The sequence below is a fragment of the Gobius niger genome (assembly GCF_951799975.1).
Source record: "Gobius niger genome assembly, chromosome: 11".
Lineage (NCBI taxonomy): Eukaryota > Metazoa > Chordata > Actinopteri > Gobiiformes > Gobiidae > Gobius > Gobius niger.
The window spans coordinates 1,911,529-1,928,077 of record NC_136862.1 but is presented as its reverse complement, the minus strand read 5'-3'; the positions used below and the strand labels follow the sequence as shown (position 1 = coordinate 1,928,077).

The following is a 16,549-nucleotide window of genomic DNA, read 5'->3' as shown; positions in this document are numbered from 1 at the left end:
CGCTGGGAGACACAGCAAACCTTCTTGCCACAGCACGAATGGACGTGCCATTTTGGATGAGCATCACTCCCTGAGCAGCTTCTGTGGGCTGTAGATGCTCCTCATGATGCCTCTAGTGGTGAGAACACTGGACAAATGCAAAAGTGTTCCAAAAATACGGCACAAAGGATGAAGACAGGGAAATGGTCTGTGGTTCCTCTTTTGGACTGATCTTGCTAATTGCCGCTCATTTCCACCTGTGTCTGTTTCATTTCCACAACACCAAATGAAACTGATTCACAATAAGCGTGGCTTCCTCACTGGACAGTCTGATATCCCAGAGATCTGACTGACTTGGAGTTACATTGCGTTTTTTGAGTGTGCCCTAAGTTTTTGAGAGCAGTGTGTATGTGTTATATCCCAACGCCACTAAAGGCTTTATCGGACTGAGATCAAAACATTCGACAAACTCAGCCAAAAATAAACAATGAACAGAACTTATGAATGTGTGAAAGTTCAGTTTTAGTTAAAGGTGCGTTATGTAACTTTGTAGTGACCCGGTGGCTGTATGAGTGATCCGCATGACGCCTTTACTTCCATCACAGTGGCCTCGAGGACACTTCAGGATCAACTGTTTGGAAGGTTTTCGCTGCCGACGGAGCCTCTCACCAGAAAACCTACAAAACAAGTGATCCGGGAGCGTTGTAGAGACACTGTGATGGAAGTAAAGGCGCCGCTCTGACCACTCATACAGCCACTGGGTCACTACAAGGTTAAATACACATAAATATCAACTTTTTTCCCCCACGTAATAAGTTGGATCCCTGAGGCTGATCCGGAGGAGGACCCTGAGGCGGACCCGAAGGCTGACCCCGGAGGAGGACCTGGAGGAGGAGGACCCGAAGGCTGACCCTGAGACGGACCCGAAGGCTGACCCCGGAGGAGGACCTGGAGGAGGCGGACCCGAAGGCTGACCCTGAGGCGGACCCTGAGGCTGACCCCGAAGGAGGACCCGGAGGCTGACCCGGGGGCAGACCCCTGAGGCGGACCCTGAGGCGGACCCGGGGGCAGACCCTGAGGCGGACCCGGACGCAGACCCCTGAGGCGGACCCGGAGGAGGACTTGGAGACAGACCCGGAGGCTGACCCGGAGGCAGACCCCTGAGGTGGACCATGGTGGTTCTGCGGGAGCTCATGTGTCCAGGGCTGGAGATGGAGCTGGTCCGAAGCCTTCGAGCCGCAGACGTCTCCACAGGTGAACGCTCCTCCTCAGCTTTACCCAAATCTTAAAGCTTCCCAACTATAGGCCAGTGTAACTACAAACCGGATTAAACAGATCTTAACAAAATAAATCGATTATATTTACTATATTCTAAGCTGCTGGTTTATCCATGTTCCGCTGCTAAACATGTTGATTATTCTCACGATGTGGTTTTAGTGGAGGAGCTGGTGTCGTCCGACCTGGAGGCTTTGGCTCAGAAATGCTCCGTGTCGTATAAGGTACGAGAGGTCCTTGTTCAGGTACTTTACAGTGACGTCTGTGCTAAAGGTCCGCTCGTGTCCAGGCGCTGTTCTCCATCCGCAGAGTTCTCCTGGCTCAGCACACGGCCTTCCCCGTGTCCGGAGCCGACCTGTACGAGGAGCTGCTGAGCTGCACCGCCATCCTCTCCACCGGACACCCGCGGTACCGCCACATGCACTCACACCCCCTCACACTCCGTCACACCCCCTCACACGCCCTCACACCCCACCACACGCCCTCACACGCCCTCACACTCCCTCACACCAGGGCCGCACGACTAACCTCTTACCACCCGCCAAAACCAAATGCATTCTCTCCTCTTTGCCATTGTCGTCACTCTTTATTTCCCTTATGTGTTTTTGTCACTTTTTTATGGCACTTTTGTTCATTTTTGTGTTACTTTTTTGCTGGATTTTTGTCACTTTTTGTTGGATTTTTGTCATTTTTTTGCTGGTTTTTTGTCATTTTTTTGCTGGATTTTTGTCATTTTTTTGCTGGATTTTTGTCATTTTTTTGCTGGATTTTTGTCATTTTTTTGCTGGATTTTTGTCATTTTTTTTGCTGGATTTTTGTCTTTTTTTTGCTGTTTTTTTGTCACTTTTTTGCTGGATTTTTGTCTTTTTTTTGTTGGATTTTTGTCTTTTTTTTGCTGTTTTTTTGTCATTTTTTTGCTGGATTTTTGTCATTTTTTTTCTGGATAATTTTTTTTTTTGCTGGATTTTTGTCACTTTTTTGCTGGATTTTTGTTTGTTTATTTGCTGGATTTTTGTCATTTTTTGCTGGATTTTTGTAATTTTTTGCTGGATTTTTGACATTTTTTTGCAGATTTTTGTCACTTTTTGTTGGATTTTTGTCTTTTTTTTTGCTGGATTTTTGTCTTTTTTTTGCTGGATTTTTGTCATTTTTTTGCTGGATTTTTGTCACTTTTTTGCAGGATTTTCGTCTTTTTTGCTGGATTTTTGTCTTTTTTTTGCTGGATTTTGTCTTTTTTTTGCTGGATTTTTGTCACTTTTTGTTGGATTTTTGTCACTTTTTGTTGGATTTTTGTCATTTTTTTTGCTGGATTTTTGTCATTTTTTTGCTGGATTTTTGTCATTTTTTTGCTGGATTTTTGTCACTTTTTTGCTGGATTTTTGTCACTTTTTTGCTGGATTTTTGTCTTTTTTTGCTGTTTTTTTTGTCATTTTTTGCTGAATTTTTGCCATTTTTTTGCTGGATTTTTGTCTTTTTTTTGCTGTATTTTTGTCATTTTTTGCTGGATTTTTGTCATTTTTTTGCAGGATTTTTGTCATTTTTTTAACTGGATTTTTGTCTTTTTTTTAACTGGATTTTTGTCTTTTTTTGCTGGATTTTTGTCACTTTACATCCTCATTTTCTTCTCGTTTTTGTCGCCATTTTGAAGAAGCTTTTAGATTGGGAGAATTTGGAGAACAGGAGAAAACATGTTCAGGTGGGAGTTAAGAGGTTAACCTGTGTCGGATCCAAATGGAGGCTTTAGCCACTGCGATGACCTAACCTTTCCCCCGCCTCACGGTAATCTCACTCTCCTGTTACCGGCTGAAGGCCTGTGAGCGGGGCTGGGATAGACGGGTTTAGCCTGAGTGAGAAGAGTGCTCGTCCACAGCAGTGGTTCTCAACTGGTGGGTCGGGGGCGAATAGGCAGAAATCTGAGGACGTTTTGCAGTTGTTGTTTTTTTACAGGTCTTTAACAGATTTTTTTTCCATCATTTTTTTGTTGGGTATTCAACTCATTTTTGTCACTTTTTTGTAGTTTTATTGTCATTTTTTGGTCCATTTTTTGGTCCATTTTTTTGGTCAAATTTTTGTCACAATTTTTTTGTCACATTTTTGTAATTTTTTTGTCACTTTTTTGTCACTTTTTTGTCCAATTTTTATAATTTTTTCGTCAATTTCTTGTGATATTTTTGTGACATTTTTGCCACTTTTTCATACATTTTTCGTCACTTTTTTGTCAATGTTTTCTCACTTTTTTGTCACATTTTTGTAATTTTTTGGTCAAATTTTTGTCACATTTTTGTCACATTTTTGTAATTTTTTGGTCATTTTTTGGTCAATTTTTTATCACATTCTTGTCACATTTTTGTCATTTTTTGGTCAAATTTTTGTCAAATTTTTGTCAAATTTTTGTCATTTTTTGGTCATTTTTTTATCACATTTTTGTCACATTTTTGTCATTTCTTCGTCATTTTTTTGGTCAAATTTGTGTCATTTTTTCGTCAATTTCTTGTCACATTTTTGTGACATTTTTGCCACTTTTTCATAAATTTTTCGTCACTTTTTTGTCACATTTCCATCATTGTTTTCGTCTCAGTTCTGTCGCTAATTTCACACCTTTTTTCCAGAAGCTTTTGGATTGGGGTAAAGCCAAACCAGAGAAAATGTGCTCGGTTCAGGTGGGAGTTAAGGGGTTAACAGGGACAATACTGTGAATCCATTTAGAGGCGTTTCTTCTAAACCCTGACAGTGAGTTTTCAGTTCTAAGTGAAACGTTTGTGTCTCTGTGTCCTCAGTTTGGACGAGCTGCTGGACTCGGGGCTGTTCACCGGGGAGCTGACGGAGCTGGCAGGACCTCCAGGCACCGGGAAAACACAGGCCAGTCTCACCCCTGCCCAGCCCTACTTTAGATGTATTTGTTTAGTACGGCAGGTCCAGAGTTTTCGTGCGTGGGTTCAGATCCCTCACTCAGACCTTCACTGTGTTAGATGATGATGATGATAATGGCAGTTTGTCTCGTAGGTTTGCTTTGGCGTCGCGGTCCACATCGCCCACTTCCTGAAACAGGGCGTGATCTTCATAGACACCACCGGGGGCATCAGCGCAGCCCGACTTCAGCACATGCTGCAGACAGAGGGCGCTAACTCAGAGGAGCAGGTCAGGAACACTCTGTTACTAACATTAACCTCTTAACTCCCACCTGAACCAATCCCATTTTCTCCAGTTCGGCTTTACCAAAACAGCCACAAAAAAATGAGAAGAAAACAAGGATGTAAACGCAACAGAAAAGTGACAAAAATTCAACAAAAATGTGACAAAAATTCAACAAAAAAATGACAAAAATTCAACAAAAATATGACAAAAATTCAACAAAAAAATGACAAAAATTCACCAAAAAAATGACAAAAATTCACCAAAAAAATGACAAAAATTCAACAAAAAATGACAAAAATTCAACAAAAAATGACAAAAATTAAAAAAAAAATGACAAAAATTCAACAAAAAAATGACAAAAAAATGACAAAAATTCAACAAAAATTCAACAAAAAAATGTCAAAAATTCAACAAAAAAATGTCAAAAATTCAACAAAAATGTGACAAAAATTCAACAAAAAAATGACAAAAATTCAACAAAAATATGACAAAAATTCAACAAAAATCTGACAAAAATTCAACAAAAAAATGACAAAAATTCAAAAAAAAAATGTCAAAAAATTCAACAAAAAAATGACAAAAATTCAACAAAAAAATTACAAAAATTCAACAAAAAAATGTCAAAAAATTCAACAAAAAATGACAAAAATTCAACAAAAATCTGACAAAAATTCGACAAAAAATGTCAAAAATTCAACAAAAAAATGTCAAAAATTCAACAAAAATCTGACAAAAATTCAACAAAAAAATGACAAAAATTCTACAAAAAAATGACAAAAAATTCAACAAAAAAATGACAAAAATTCAACAAAAAAATTACAAAAAATCAGCAAAAAAGTGAGAAAAATTCAACAAAAAATGACAAAAATTCAACAAAAAAATTACAAAAATTCAACAAAAAAATGTCAAAAAATTCAACAAAAAATGACAAAAATTCAACAAAAATGTGACAAAAATTCAACAAAAAGTGACAAAAAATCAACAAAAAAATGACAAAAATTCAACAAAAAATGACAAAAAATCAACAAAAAAAATGACTAAAAATCAACAAAAAGTGACAAAAATTCAACAAAAATGTGACAAAAATTGAAAAAAACAAAAACATAAAAAAGGTGACACAACACAGCAACAACGCAAGGAAAAAGATCAGTTTTGTGGGTCTTAGCTTTCAAATGAGTGTGTTACACAGGCCTATATAATGGCCAAAGAGGACAGAATGCACTTGGTTCAGGCAGTAAGAGGTTAAACAATAACATTCTGCCACCTTCATGTGTGTGATCCGTGTCTGTTCTCGCTCCCAGGCGGCCGCTCTGCAGAGGATCCACGTGTTCCGCCTGTTCGACCTGCTCGCTCTGCTGGACTGCCTGTACGGCCTGCGCCGGAGCGGCCTGCAGCAGGTGTCGGTGGGCGGGGCCTGCGTGCGGGCCGTCATCGTGGACTCGGTGTCGGCGCTCGTGTCTCCGCTGCTCGGGACCAGGCACACGGAGGGTGGGTTTGGAACAAAGACTCACTGACCACATTATTAAGGGGACGGGGCCAAAACCAGGGCCTTTAACCTCCTAACCCCCACCTGAACCAAGAGGATCTTTTTCCTCACGTCATCACATTGTTTTTCCATAGTTTTTTTGTTGGGTATTCAACTCATTTTTGTCACATTTTTGTCATTTTTTTGTCACATTTTTGTCATTTTTTTGTCACATTTTTGTCATTTTTTTGTTTGTTTTTTTGTCAGTTTTTGTTATTTTTTGTCATTTTTTGGTCAAATCTTTGAAATTTTTTTGTCAAATTTGTGTCATTTGTTTGTCACAGTTTTGTCATTTTTTCGTAATTTTTTAATCAAATTTTTTGTCACCTTTTTGTCACATTTTTGTCATTTTTTTGTTATTTTTTGTTATTTTTTTTGTCATTTTTTGTCATTTTTTTGTTATTTTTTTGTTATTTTTTGTCAAATTTTTGTCATTTTTTTGGTCATTTTTTCGTAATTTTTTAATAAAAAAATTTGTCACATTTTTGTCAATTTTTTGTCATTTTTTTTGTCAATTTTTGTTATTTTTTGTCATTTTTTGGTCAAATTTTTGGTCAAATTTTTGTAATTTTTTTTATCATTTTTTTGTACATTTTTTATCAATTTTTTTTGTCACATTTGTCATTTTTTCGTATATTTTTTGTCAATTTCTTGTGACATTTTTGCCACTTTTTCATCAATTTTTCGTCCCTTTTTTGTCACATTTCCATCATTGTTTTCGTCTCTGTTTTGTTGCTATTTTCACAGCTTTTTTCCAGAAGCTTTTGGATTGAGGTAAAGCCAAACTGGAGAAAATGTGCTCGGTTCAGGCGGGAGGTACGGGGTTAAGGGGACGGGGCCAAAACCAAGGCCTTTTGTGTCATTAACATCACATTTGGTTAAAACTGCATTAAATCTAAATGTATTGGAAAACTATGACATCGCTCAACAGTTTTTACTGCGTAGGTTCATTGAAAATACCAACGTTTTGGACTAAAACATTTTCAGTTTGGGCTAAAATCTGAAGAAATGTGCTGTTTTTTTGTGGCATGTAGATATAATATAATATAGCATTTGGGCTTTAAAATGTAATTCCAAAGACTGTATTGGAGAACAGCCCTCACAGTCCCTCACAGTCATTACCCAAATCTAAAAACGTGACAAGAAAGCGATGAGAAAAAAAAAATGAAAAAAAAGAAAAAGTGGCAAAATAGCGGCAAAAAAGTGATGGGAAGAAAGTTGAAGGAAAAAGATGTTTAGGTCAGTTTTGTTGGTCTTAGCTTTCAAATGAGATGCTCTCCAGTTAACCTCTTAACTCCCGCCTGAACCAAGAGGATCTTTTTCCTCACGTCATCAGATTTGTTTTCTATTTTTTTTGTTTTGTTGGGTATTCAACTAATTTCTGTAACTTTTTTGTCCTTTTTTTGTCATTTTTTGTCATATTTTTGTAATTTTTTTGTCACATTTTTGTATTTTTTTCGTCAAAATTTATCACATTTTAATCATTTTTTTGTTATATTTTTGTCATTTTTTGGCAAATTTTTGTCACATTTTTGTAATTTTTTCATCAATTTTTCAATAATTTTTTTACATTTTTTGGCAAATTTTTATCACATTTTTGACAGTTTTTTGTCGCATTTCTGTCATTTTTCCGTCAATTAAAAAAAAAGAAAAAAGGCAAATTTTTATCACTTTTTTTTTGTCATTGTCACATTTTTGTCATTTTTTTGGTCAGTTTTTGTGACATTTTTTCCAATGTTTCATAAATTTTTCGTAACTTTTTGTCGATGTTTACTCGCTTTTTTGTCACATTTCCATCATTTTTTTCGTCTCAGTTTCGTTGCTTTTTTCCAGAAGCTTTTGGATTGGGGTAAAGCCAAACTGGAGAAAATGCTTGCTTCAAACGGGGTTTAATAACAATAAAAAAAAGACAGTATAAATGAAAATGATCCGTGTTTCTGCAGGAATGCCTCTGATGGCTCAACTGGCGGCCGTTCTCAAAGCCATGGTCAAAGACTTTAACCTGGCGGCGCTGGTGAGTTCACACACACACACACACACACACACACACACACACACACACACACACACACACACACACACACACACGTTTGTAATGCTATCTTCGTGAGGACACTCATAGACATAACGTTTTACCCAGACCCTGAATCCTAAACCCCTAAAACCACATCTTGACCCTCAAACTCTCTCTCTCCTCACTCTGTTGGTAAAAAACTCACACTGGTCCTCACAATTTCATAAGTACAAGTACACACACACACAGACACACACAGACACGCCCTCTTTGCAGGATTGGGTTAAATGACTCCGTGTGTGTGAAATTATCATCAGGTGACCAACCATGTGACCCGTGAGAGCGGCGGCGGCGGCGGCGGCGTGCGTCCTGCTCTGGGCGTGTCCTGGAGCCACGCCCCTCGCACACGTCTGCTGCTGGAGCACGCCCACACGAGCGCCGCCCACACGAGCGCCGCCCACACGAGCGCCGCCCACACGAGCGCCGCCCACACGAGCGCCGCCCCCCACACGGGCGCCCACCAGAGCAGCTGGAGGTCGGCCACGCTCATCAAGTCGTCCAGACAGGTACCACTGAAACGCTTCAGGTCATCATCTGTGGTTTCCTGTTTGGCCCCACTGGAGATCCTCAAGGGTCAATCCTCGGCCCTGTATCAGAGGTGGGAGACTCGAGTCACATGACTTGACTCGAGTCGCAATTTTCGGGACTTGAGACTTACTTGACCAAAGCTCCAAAAAGACTTGACTTTATTTTTTTTATTGACCTTTATTTAAGGCGAGACACTGCAGGTGACGAGGGAAAAAAATGTATATTAAGAGATATCAATGTGAAACTGTTGCTGTCGATCACTGGCATAAATGTGAGAAAAAAATACATCTGTCATTTTATCTTTTCATATAAGAACAAGGTGTTTTATGCCTGAAAATGCCCCAAATTTCCCATCTTTCGGCGACGAAATCTGAATAACAGATAGAGCTACATTCAAATGTATGGTTTCATTTTATTGATAAATGAGTTGCCAAGACTTTCTCAGAGCGGATTTTGGATGGTCTTGTTTAGTTTTAAAATAAGTTGTTTTTTAGTGGAAAAATGTGTAAAAATGTAATTTTCGCCTTATTTTTTGACATTCAAAACTCAATAAATGGGGCTTAAGGGGTTAAATAATAAAAAATCCCTCTGAAAAAATCTTCCAAACATTGTTCAATCCAAGGCTGGAAAATGTGAAGTCTTTAGGTCCGACTGACGTGGACATAGTGTCGCCACAATGACAGAAACATGTGTTTTGAGAAAAAGGCCCTTGAAATTGCATTCTCCCATATAAGTCTATGGGGGAACATTGAATCAGTGCAATATTTAAACATGTTATTGTGAAGATTTGGGATATTTTCTGTTTCCGGGTGAAAGCTTATATGTTCAGAGACCAATTTGGCCAAAAAACCTGAAAACTAAAAAAATGGAGTTTTGCCAGTAGTGTCTCCTCTTAACCAGGATCGTCCCACTGAGATTAAGATTCTCTTTTTCAGGGGAGAAACTTGTCCTGGAGACTTGGGACTTGCTGTTTGTGACTCGAGACTTAACTTGGACTTGAGGCCAATGACTCTCAATGACTCACTGTGACTTTATAGTTATTATTTATTTGAGTGAAACTGTTGAAAGATCAGGATTAATTTCGTAAAAGCGGCGCATCTTTGTTTACATTATGGTGATTATCCACATGTGTGTTCGGTTTCCCGGAGCGTCTGATCAACACAGCGCGAAAAGGCCGGAGGAAATACAACCTGTTTCTTTGGATGCATTAAAAGTTTTCTAAAGACAGTGAAGAGGAGGAGATTTACGGACAGGAAAACGTTTGAAACGATGGGCTGGACCGACAGCGCAGACGGAGCCTCCAGAACCACCATGTCAGAGCTGATTCATTAAAAATGGAAAAAAACAATTACAAAAATGGACTAAAAAATTACAAAAAATGTGACAAAAATGTGATAAAAAATTGACAAAAAATTACTAAAAATTGACTAAAAATTACAAAAAAAAATCAAAAAGTGTGACAAAAATGTGTTTAAAAATTGATGAAAAATGACACAAATGTAAAAAAAAATGACAAAAATGTGATAAAAATTTGACAAAAAATTACAAAAAAATTGACAAAAAATGAATGAAAAATTTACGAAAAAATTACTAAAAAAAAAATTAAAAAAATGAAAAGAAAAAAAAAGACAAATAATTACAAAAAATGTGACAAAAATGTGTTAAAAAAATGATGAAAAAATTACACAAATGCAACAAAAAAATTCAAAAATGTGATAAAAATTTGACAAAAAATTGACGAAAAAATGACAAATAAAGTTACAAAAATGAGTTGAATTCCCAACAAAAAAATGATGGAAACAAAATGTGATGACGTGAGGAATCTCGGGGCTTTTCGATGTTTTAATTCGTTCACACAAAGTTTACAGCATTTAGAGGTTATTTTACACATCCGCCACAGCCCAGTGACAGCGGGACTGAAGGCTACGCAGAATCTACTTTGAGCAGGGGTGAATCCGAGTATACAGGGGCTGGGGCATTACAGGGGAACCACTGACAGAAAAACTACCAGAAACTAACAAAAATACAAATATTATTTTATATTTATGTTTCAGTAATTCCAAAGCCTGTATTGGAGAACAGCCCTGGACCGAGCACATTTTCTACAGTTTTACCCTCACAGTCATTACCCAAACATAAAAACGTGACAAGAAAGCGACAAAATAATGACAAGAAAGCAATGAGAGAAAAAAAAGGAAAAAAAGGAAAAGTGGCAAAATAGCAGCAAAAAAGTGATGGGAAGAAAGTTGAAAAAACATGGTAACAAGGAAAGAGATTTTTAGGTCAGTTTTGTTGGTCTTAGCTTTCAAATGAGATGCTCTCCAGTTTAACCTCTTAACTCCCGCCTGAACCGAGAGGATCTTTTTCCTCACGTCATCAGATTTTTTTCCCATCATTTTTTTGTTGGGTATTCAACTAATTTTTTGTCAATTTTTTGTTATTTTTTTGTCAATTTCTTGTGACATTTTTACCACTTTTTCATCAATTTTTCGTCACTTTTTTGTCAATGTTTTCTCGCTTTTTGGTCAAATCTTTGTCAATTTTTTTTGTCACATTTTTGTTATTTTTTCGTCCATTTTTTTGTCAATTTTGACAGAAGAACCGCCAGAGACAAAAATAAAAATATTGTTTGATATTTATGTTTCAGACGGCAGGGAAAAGCAGCTCATGTTTAAAAGACTCTGTTTCATTTGTCTTTTTAAGTCGCCACCCCCCCCCCGGGCCCCCTTCCTCAAAATGCTGTCCCGGTAATTTTGTACATTGACTGTTTATTTAAAATATATGTAATTTGAATTTTGTGGCGATTAAATATTGATAAGACTTTAAATCCAAATCCTTTAGATTTTAAAAAGTTTGATTTTAGCCTAAAATTAAATTGCTATATCTTGAGAAAACACTTGTTATTTTCAAGATTAAACACATTGTGAAAAGTCGACACGCTGGGTTTGTGACTTGAGGTGACTTGGCGGCTAAAGCAAGACCTGACTTGACCCCATGACCGATTGACTTGGACCTTCACGACTTGGACTTGACTCGAGACTTGCATTTAGTGACTCACTCCCACCTCTGCCCTATATTGTTCTCATTGTACAGTTGGGGGGAAACAAAAGTATTTGGCCAAAATCCAATAGAAAGTCTATGGGAAACCGACCAAATACTTTTTTTCCACACTGTATTTGCTCCCATTGGATCCATCCTGAGAAAACATGGCGTCCTTTTCCTTCATGCCGACGATGGTCAGATTTATTTGCTCGACTCACAAGTTTCCCATTGAGTCCACTTTAGTTTTGAATATTAAACACACCCCTCTTTTCCTCTGTTGATGAAGATTTGGGGGATTTATAAACATAGTATTTCGGGGAATGTGCCTTTATCTTAACTTGCTTTGTTCTTGTCGTTGCTGCAGCCGTGTCTCAGGAAAGTGGACTTTGACTTGAGCTGGTGGAGCCGCTCCAGAGACTCGGCTTCAGCCAAAAGAAAACTGTCCCAAACCGAGGCCTGAAGGACGACTCTGAATGTGTGTTTATATCAGATATTTCTGTTAAATACGTGCCATTATCACTTTGTTGCGTAAACCTGTTTAATAAATGAGAATATTCTTTTACCTAAAACAACTTTGTTTTTTAAGAGGTTTATTTGTTCAGACCTTGTCATTTTTTCGTCCATTTTTTAATCAATTATTTTTTCATTTTTTCGTAATTTTTTGTCACATTTGTAATTTTTTTAGCAATTTTTTTGTCATTTTTTCGTAATTTTTTTAAATAAATTTTTTGTCATTTTTTCATCCATTTTATTAATCAGATTTTTGTCAGTTTTTGGTCAATTTTTTTTATCAAATTTGTCATTTTTTCATCCATTTTTTATCAATTTTTTAATAATTTTTTTGTCATTTTTTAGTCATTTTTTTATCAAATTTTTTGTCATTTTTCATCAATTTATCCATTTTTTTTTATCACATTTTTGTCATTTTTTTAATCAAATTTTTGTCCTTTTTTATCAATTTATCAATTTTTTTTAATCAAATTTGTCATTTTTTGGTCAATTTTTTATCTAATTTTTGTCATTTTTTCATCAATTTTTTTTTATCAATTTTGTCTTTTTCGTCAAATTTTTATCACATTTTTGTCAATTTTTTGTCAATTTCTTGTGACATTTTTGCATCAATGTTTTCTCACTTTTTCGTCTCATTTCCATCATTGTTTTCGTCTCAGTTTTGTTGCTATTTTCACACCTTTTTTCCAGAAGCTTTTGGATTGGGGTAAAGCCAAACTGGAGAAAATGTGCTCAGTTCAGGTGGGAGTTAAGGGGTTAATAAATGAGTATATTCTTTTACCTAAAACATCATTTTTTTTAAAGAGGTTTATTTGTTCAGATCTGGCCCCGCCCTCAAACACTGAAGAGACAAAACTGCAGTACAAGTTTTATTGGCGTCAGACAGAAAACATCATTTACAGCAGAATCTGAGCAGAAAAAGTAAATGATGGTTCACTCTGAGTTTAACACAAAGGAAAATAGAAACGACAAAACAAATCTCTTCATGATCAAATGGAACAAAAGGAGCTTAGATAAAGTTGATGCTCATGATCTCGCTGTAAATACATTTCACTGCAGTGAGTTAATTAAAGTGAGACATATCCTGCAAAATGGCTTAACCTCTGAACTCCCGCCTGAACCGAGAGGATCTTTTTCCTCACGTCACATTTTTTTTCCATCATTTTTTTGTCTACTTTTTGCAACTTTTTTGTCATTTTTTTTGGTCATTTTTGACACATTTTTGTCATTTTTTCGTCAAATTTGTATCACATTTTTGTCATTTTTGATCACTTTTTTGTCACATTTGTCATTTTTTATCCAATTTTTGTCCATTTTTTATAAATTTTTTGTCATTTTTTCGTAATTTTTTTTATCATATTTTATTTTTTTCGACAATTTTAGTCATTTTTTTTTAAAAAAAATTAATGAATTTTTTGTCTTTTTGTCAATTTTTTATCACATTTTTGTCATTTTTTTGTCACATTTTTTGATCACATTTGTCATTTTTTATAAATTTTTTGTCATTTTTTATAATTTTTTTTATCAAATGTCATTTTTTCGTAACTTTTTTTTAGTGTCAAATTTTTATCACATTTGTCCATTTTTTTTAAATCAAATTTTGCCATTTTTTCGACATTTTTTAATCAAATTTGAGTCATTTTTTTTGTAAAAAAATTTTATGAAATATTTGTCTTTTTGTCAAATATTTATCACATTTTTGATCAATTTTTTGTCTTTTGTCAATATTTTTTTTAATCAAATTTTTGTCATTTTTTTCACCATTTTTTATAAAATTTTGGTCATTTTTTTAATACTTTTTTTAATCACTTTTTGGTCCATTTTTTGTTATTTTTTAGTCAATTTTTTATCAATTTGTCAATTTTTTATCACATTTTCGTCAATTTTTTGTGACATTTTTGTGACATTTCCATCATTGTTTTCGTCTCAGCTTTTTCCCCAGAAGCTTTTGGATTGGGGTAAAGCCAAACTGGAGAACATGTGCTCGGTTCAGGTGGGGGTTAAGGGGTTAAACCATGTTATGTTATTCCAGACCTGGAGCCGGATTTCATGGCCAGTGTTTCTCTTTGCTCCTCATAGCCGGGGCTTGACTGATGCCGCCCCCTGGTGGCTCGGGCCGACTCCAGAAGGTTTGTTATAACACAGACTTTCGACTTACATATTAATACATAACGATATTGGCAAAAAATTAATACTGCAATCATTTTTGGGAATATTCGGACAAAGCAGTATTTTGGCAAAACTCAGAACTCAAACACTCCAAAGGAAAAAGAACAGTAATCGGACACAGTGGTCAAAGTTTTCTGAATCTGGATCGTGTCTTTCGAATCCAAACTGTCGTCCACATGTTTAACCCCTTAACTCCCGCCTGAACCGAGGACATTTTCTCCAGCTTTACCCCAATCCAAAAGCCTCTGGAAAAAAGGTGTGAAAATAGCAACAAAACTGAGACGAAAACAAGGATGGAAATGTGACAAAAGTGAGAAAACATTGATGAAAAATTGATGAAAAAGTGGCAAAAATGTGACAAAAAATGACAGAAAAATGACCAAAATTTGACCAAAAAAAAGTTACAAAAATGAGTTGAATACCCAACAAAAAAATGATGGAAAAAATCTGATAACGTGAAGAAAAAGATCCTCTCGGTTCAGGCGGGAGTTAAGAGGTTAATGTCATAATCCTAAAAGAATAATAATCTCAAAGGAAGAAATGACTTAAATCTACTTAAATTTAGAGATTAAATCTGTTTGAGGAGATTTGGCCTTAGAGCAGATAAAACCTATTCTGGCCAATGGAACAAGTACATTTTTTTCTTAATTCAGGTTATTTTGTATAATTTCAAGTGAAAAATTAATATTTTTTACAGTAAAAGTTAATTTGTCTGATTTCCAGTGGGATTTTTATATTATGTTCCATTGACATTAGCATCTTTTTAGTTAAAGAAAAACAGTTCAAACCGACTCATTAGTTCAAACCAGCTCTCATTTAACATAAAAAAAAACTTTATTCAAGCAATTTTAAGTCATTTATCTAATTTAAGATGGACATTTTTCCCGTGTATATGATGAACAACACTGGCTTATGTAGAAAATGATGCTTTACTTGCCGACCCCTGCTCTAAACTTTCTTTCTGCTGCTCGATTAGCCTGCAGCGCCCTCTAGCGGCGTGTGAAATTATATATTTGAATTTAAAACAGAAAAAAAAATCACATATTAGTCGCTCCGGAGAATAAGACGCCCCCGTCAAACTATGGAAAATAGTGCGACTTATCGTCCGGAAAATGCGTCAGTCTTCCATAGGGCGGCTCGATTATTGAAAAAATAATAATCACGATTATTTTTGTCATAATTGAAATCACGATTATTCAAACGATTATTTGTTGCCTTTAAAAAAAAGTCTATCTTTATTTTATTTACTTATTAATCAAAACACTATGATGATATTTTATGTTTTCTGGACAGTCATAAAAGTACAAATGATTTCAAGTTTGCCTTGATTAAAGAGAGGTCTCTGTTTCACACCTGCCCCCTGCTGGTCGGCCCTCACACCTGCCCCCTGCTGGTCGGCCCTCACACCTGCCCCCTGCTGCCCTCACACCTGCCCCCTGCTGGTCAGCCCTCACACCTGCCCCCTGCTGCCCTCACACCTGCCCCCTGCTGGCCGGCCCTCACACCTGCCCCCTGCTGGCCGGCCCTCACACCTGCCCCCTGCTGGCCGGCCCTCACACCTGCCCCCTGCTGGCCAGGCCTCACACCTGCGCAAGTAAACTGAGCGGCGCGGCCTGATGACATCATCACACAGCGCCGTTTGTTTTTGTGTCAGACAAAAGCATGAGCCGTGGCACGAGAAAAGCGAAGGGAAAATAATCCCAGCGCCGTGAAATAAGTCTGTTTAGCAAAAAATAAAAAATTGCACCAAAAAAAAAAAGTGAAAAAGTGAAGAAAAAAAATTGCAAAAATAAATAAAGAAAAAAATTGCTAAAAATAAAAAAATGTTTTTTTTTTTGAAAAAGTGAAAAAAAAGAAAAAAAATTGAAAAACAAAAAAATTGAAAAAATAAATTGAAAAAAACGACAAAAAAAATTAAAGACAAAAAAAATTGAATAAAATAATTGATTTTTTTTAAAAATTAACAAATTTTAAAAAATGAAAAAATTAAAAAGATTTCAAGAATAAATAAAAAAAGTGAAAAAATTTAAAAAAAAAAAATGAAAAAAATAAAAATAAATTACAATCGTTTTTTTTGCGATTATGCTATTTTTGTAATCGTTTACTGTTGTAATCGAAATCGTAATCGAATTTCGATTACGCCCAATTCTTCCAGACCATCACTTTAACCAGCGCCCCAGCCATATTTATTTATTTTCGCTAACGTTCTTTTTGCCTCAAGAACAAGCACAAGTTCTTGCACCTTTAGTATTTCATTCTTACAGAAGCATCATTTCACATTATTAAACCCTAAAGTCATGTTTTAAGCCTCA

The 16,549-nt window shown here is 36.2% G+C and overlaps 1 protein-coding gene across 1 annotated transcript; it reads left to right on the top strand.

Annotated features, from left to right (window-relative positions):
• Window positions 1-1,143: 1,143 nt before the first annotated feature.
• On the top strand, window positions 1,144-12,018 carry rad51d (RAD51 paralog D; the record flags this gene model as incomplete). The annotated part of the gene is made up of 9 exons (XM_079566757.1): window positions 1,144-1,233; window positions 1,417-1,478; window positions 1,544-1,662; window positions 4,032-4,113; window positions 4,258-4,392; window positions 5,691-5,877; window positions 7,858-7,928; window positions 8,246-8,494; window positions 11,923-12,018. Exons 1-9 carry the CDS (start codon window positions 1,152-1,154, stop codon window positions 12,016-12,018), a joined length of 1,083 nt encoding a protein of 360 aa, XP_079422883.1. The 5' UTR covers window positions 1,144-1,151.
• Window positions 12,019-16,549: the final 4,531 nt, after the last annotated feature.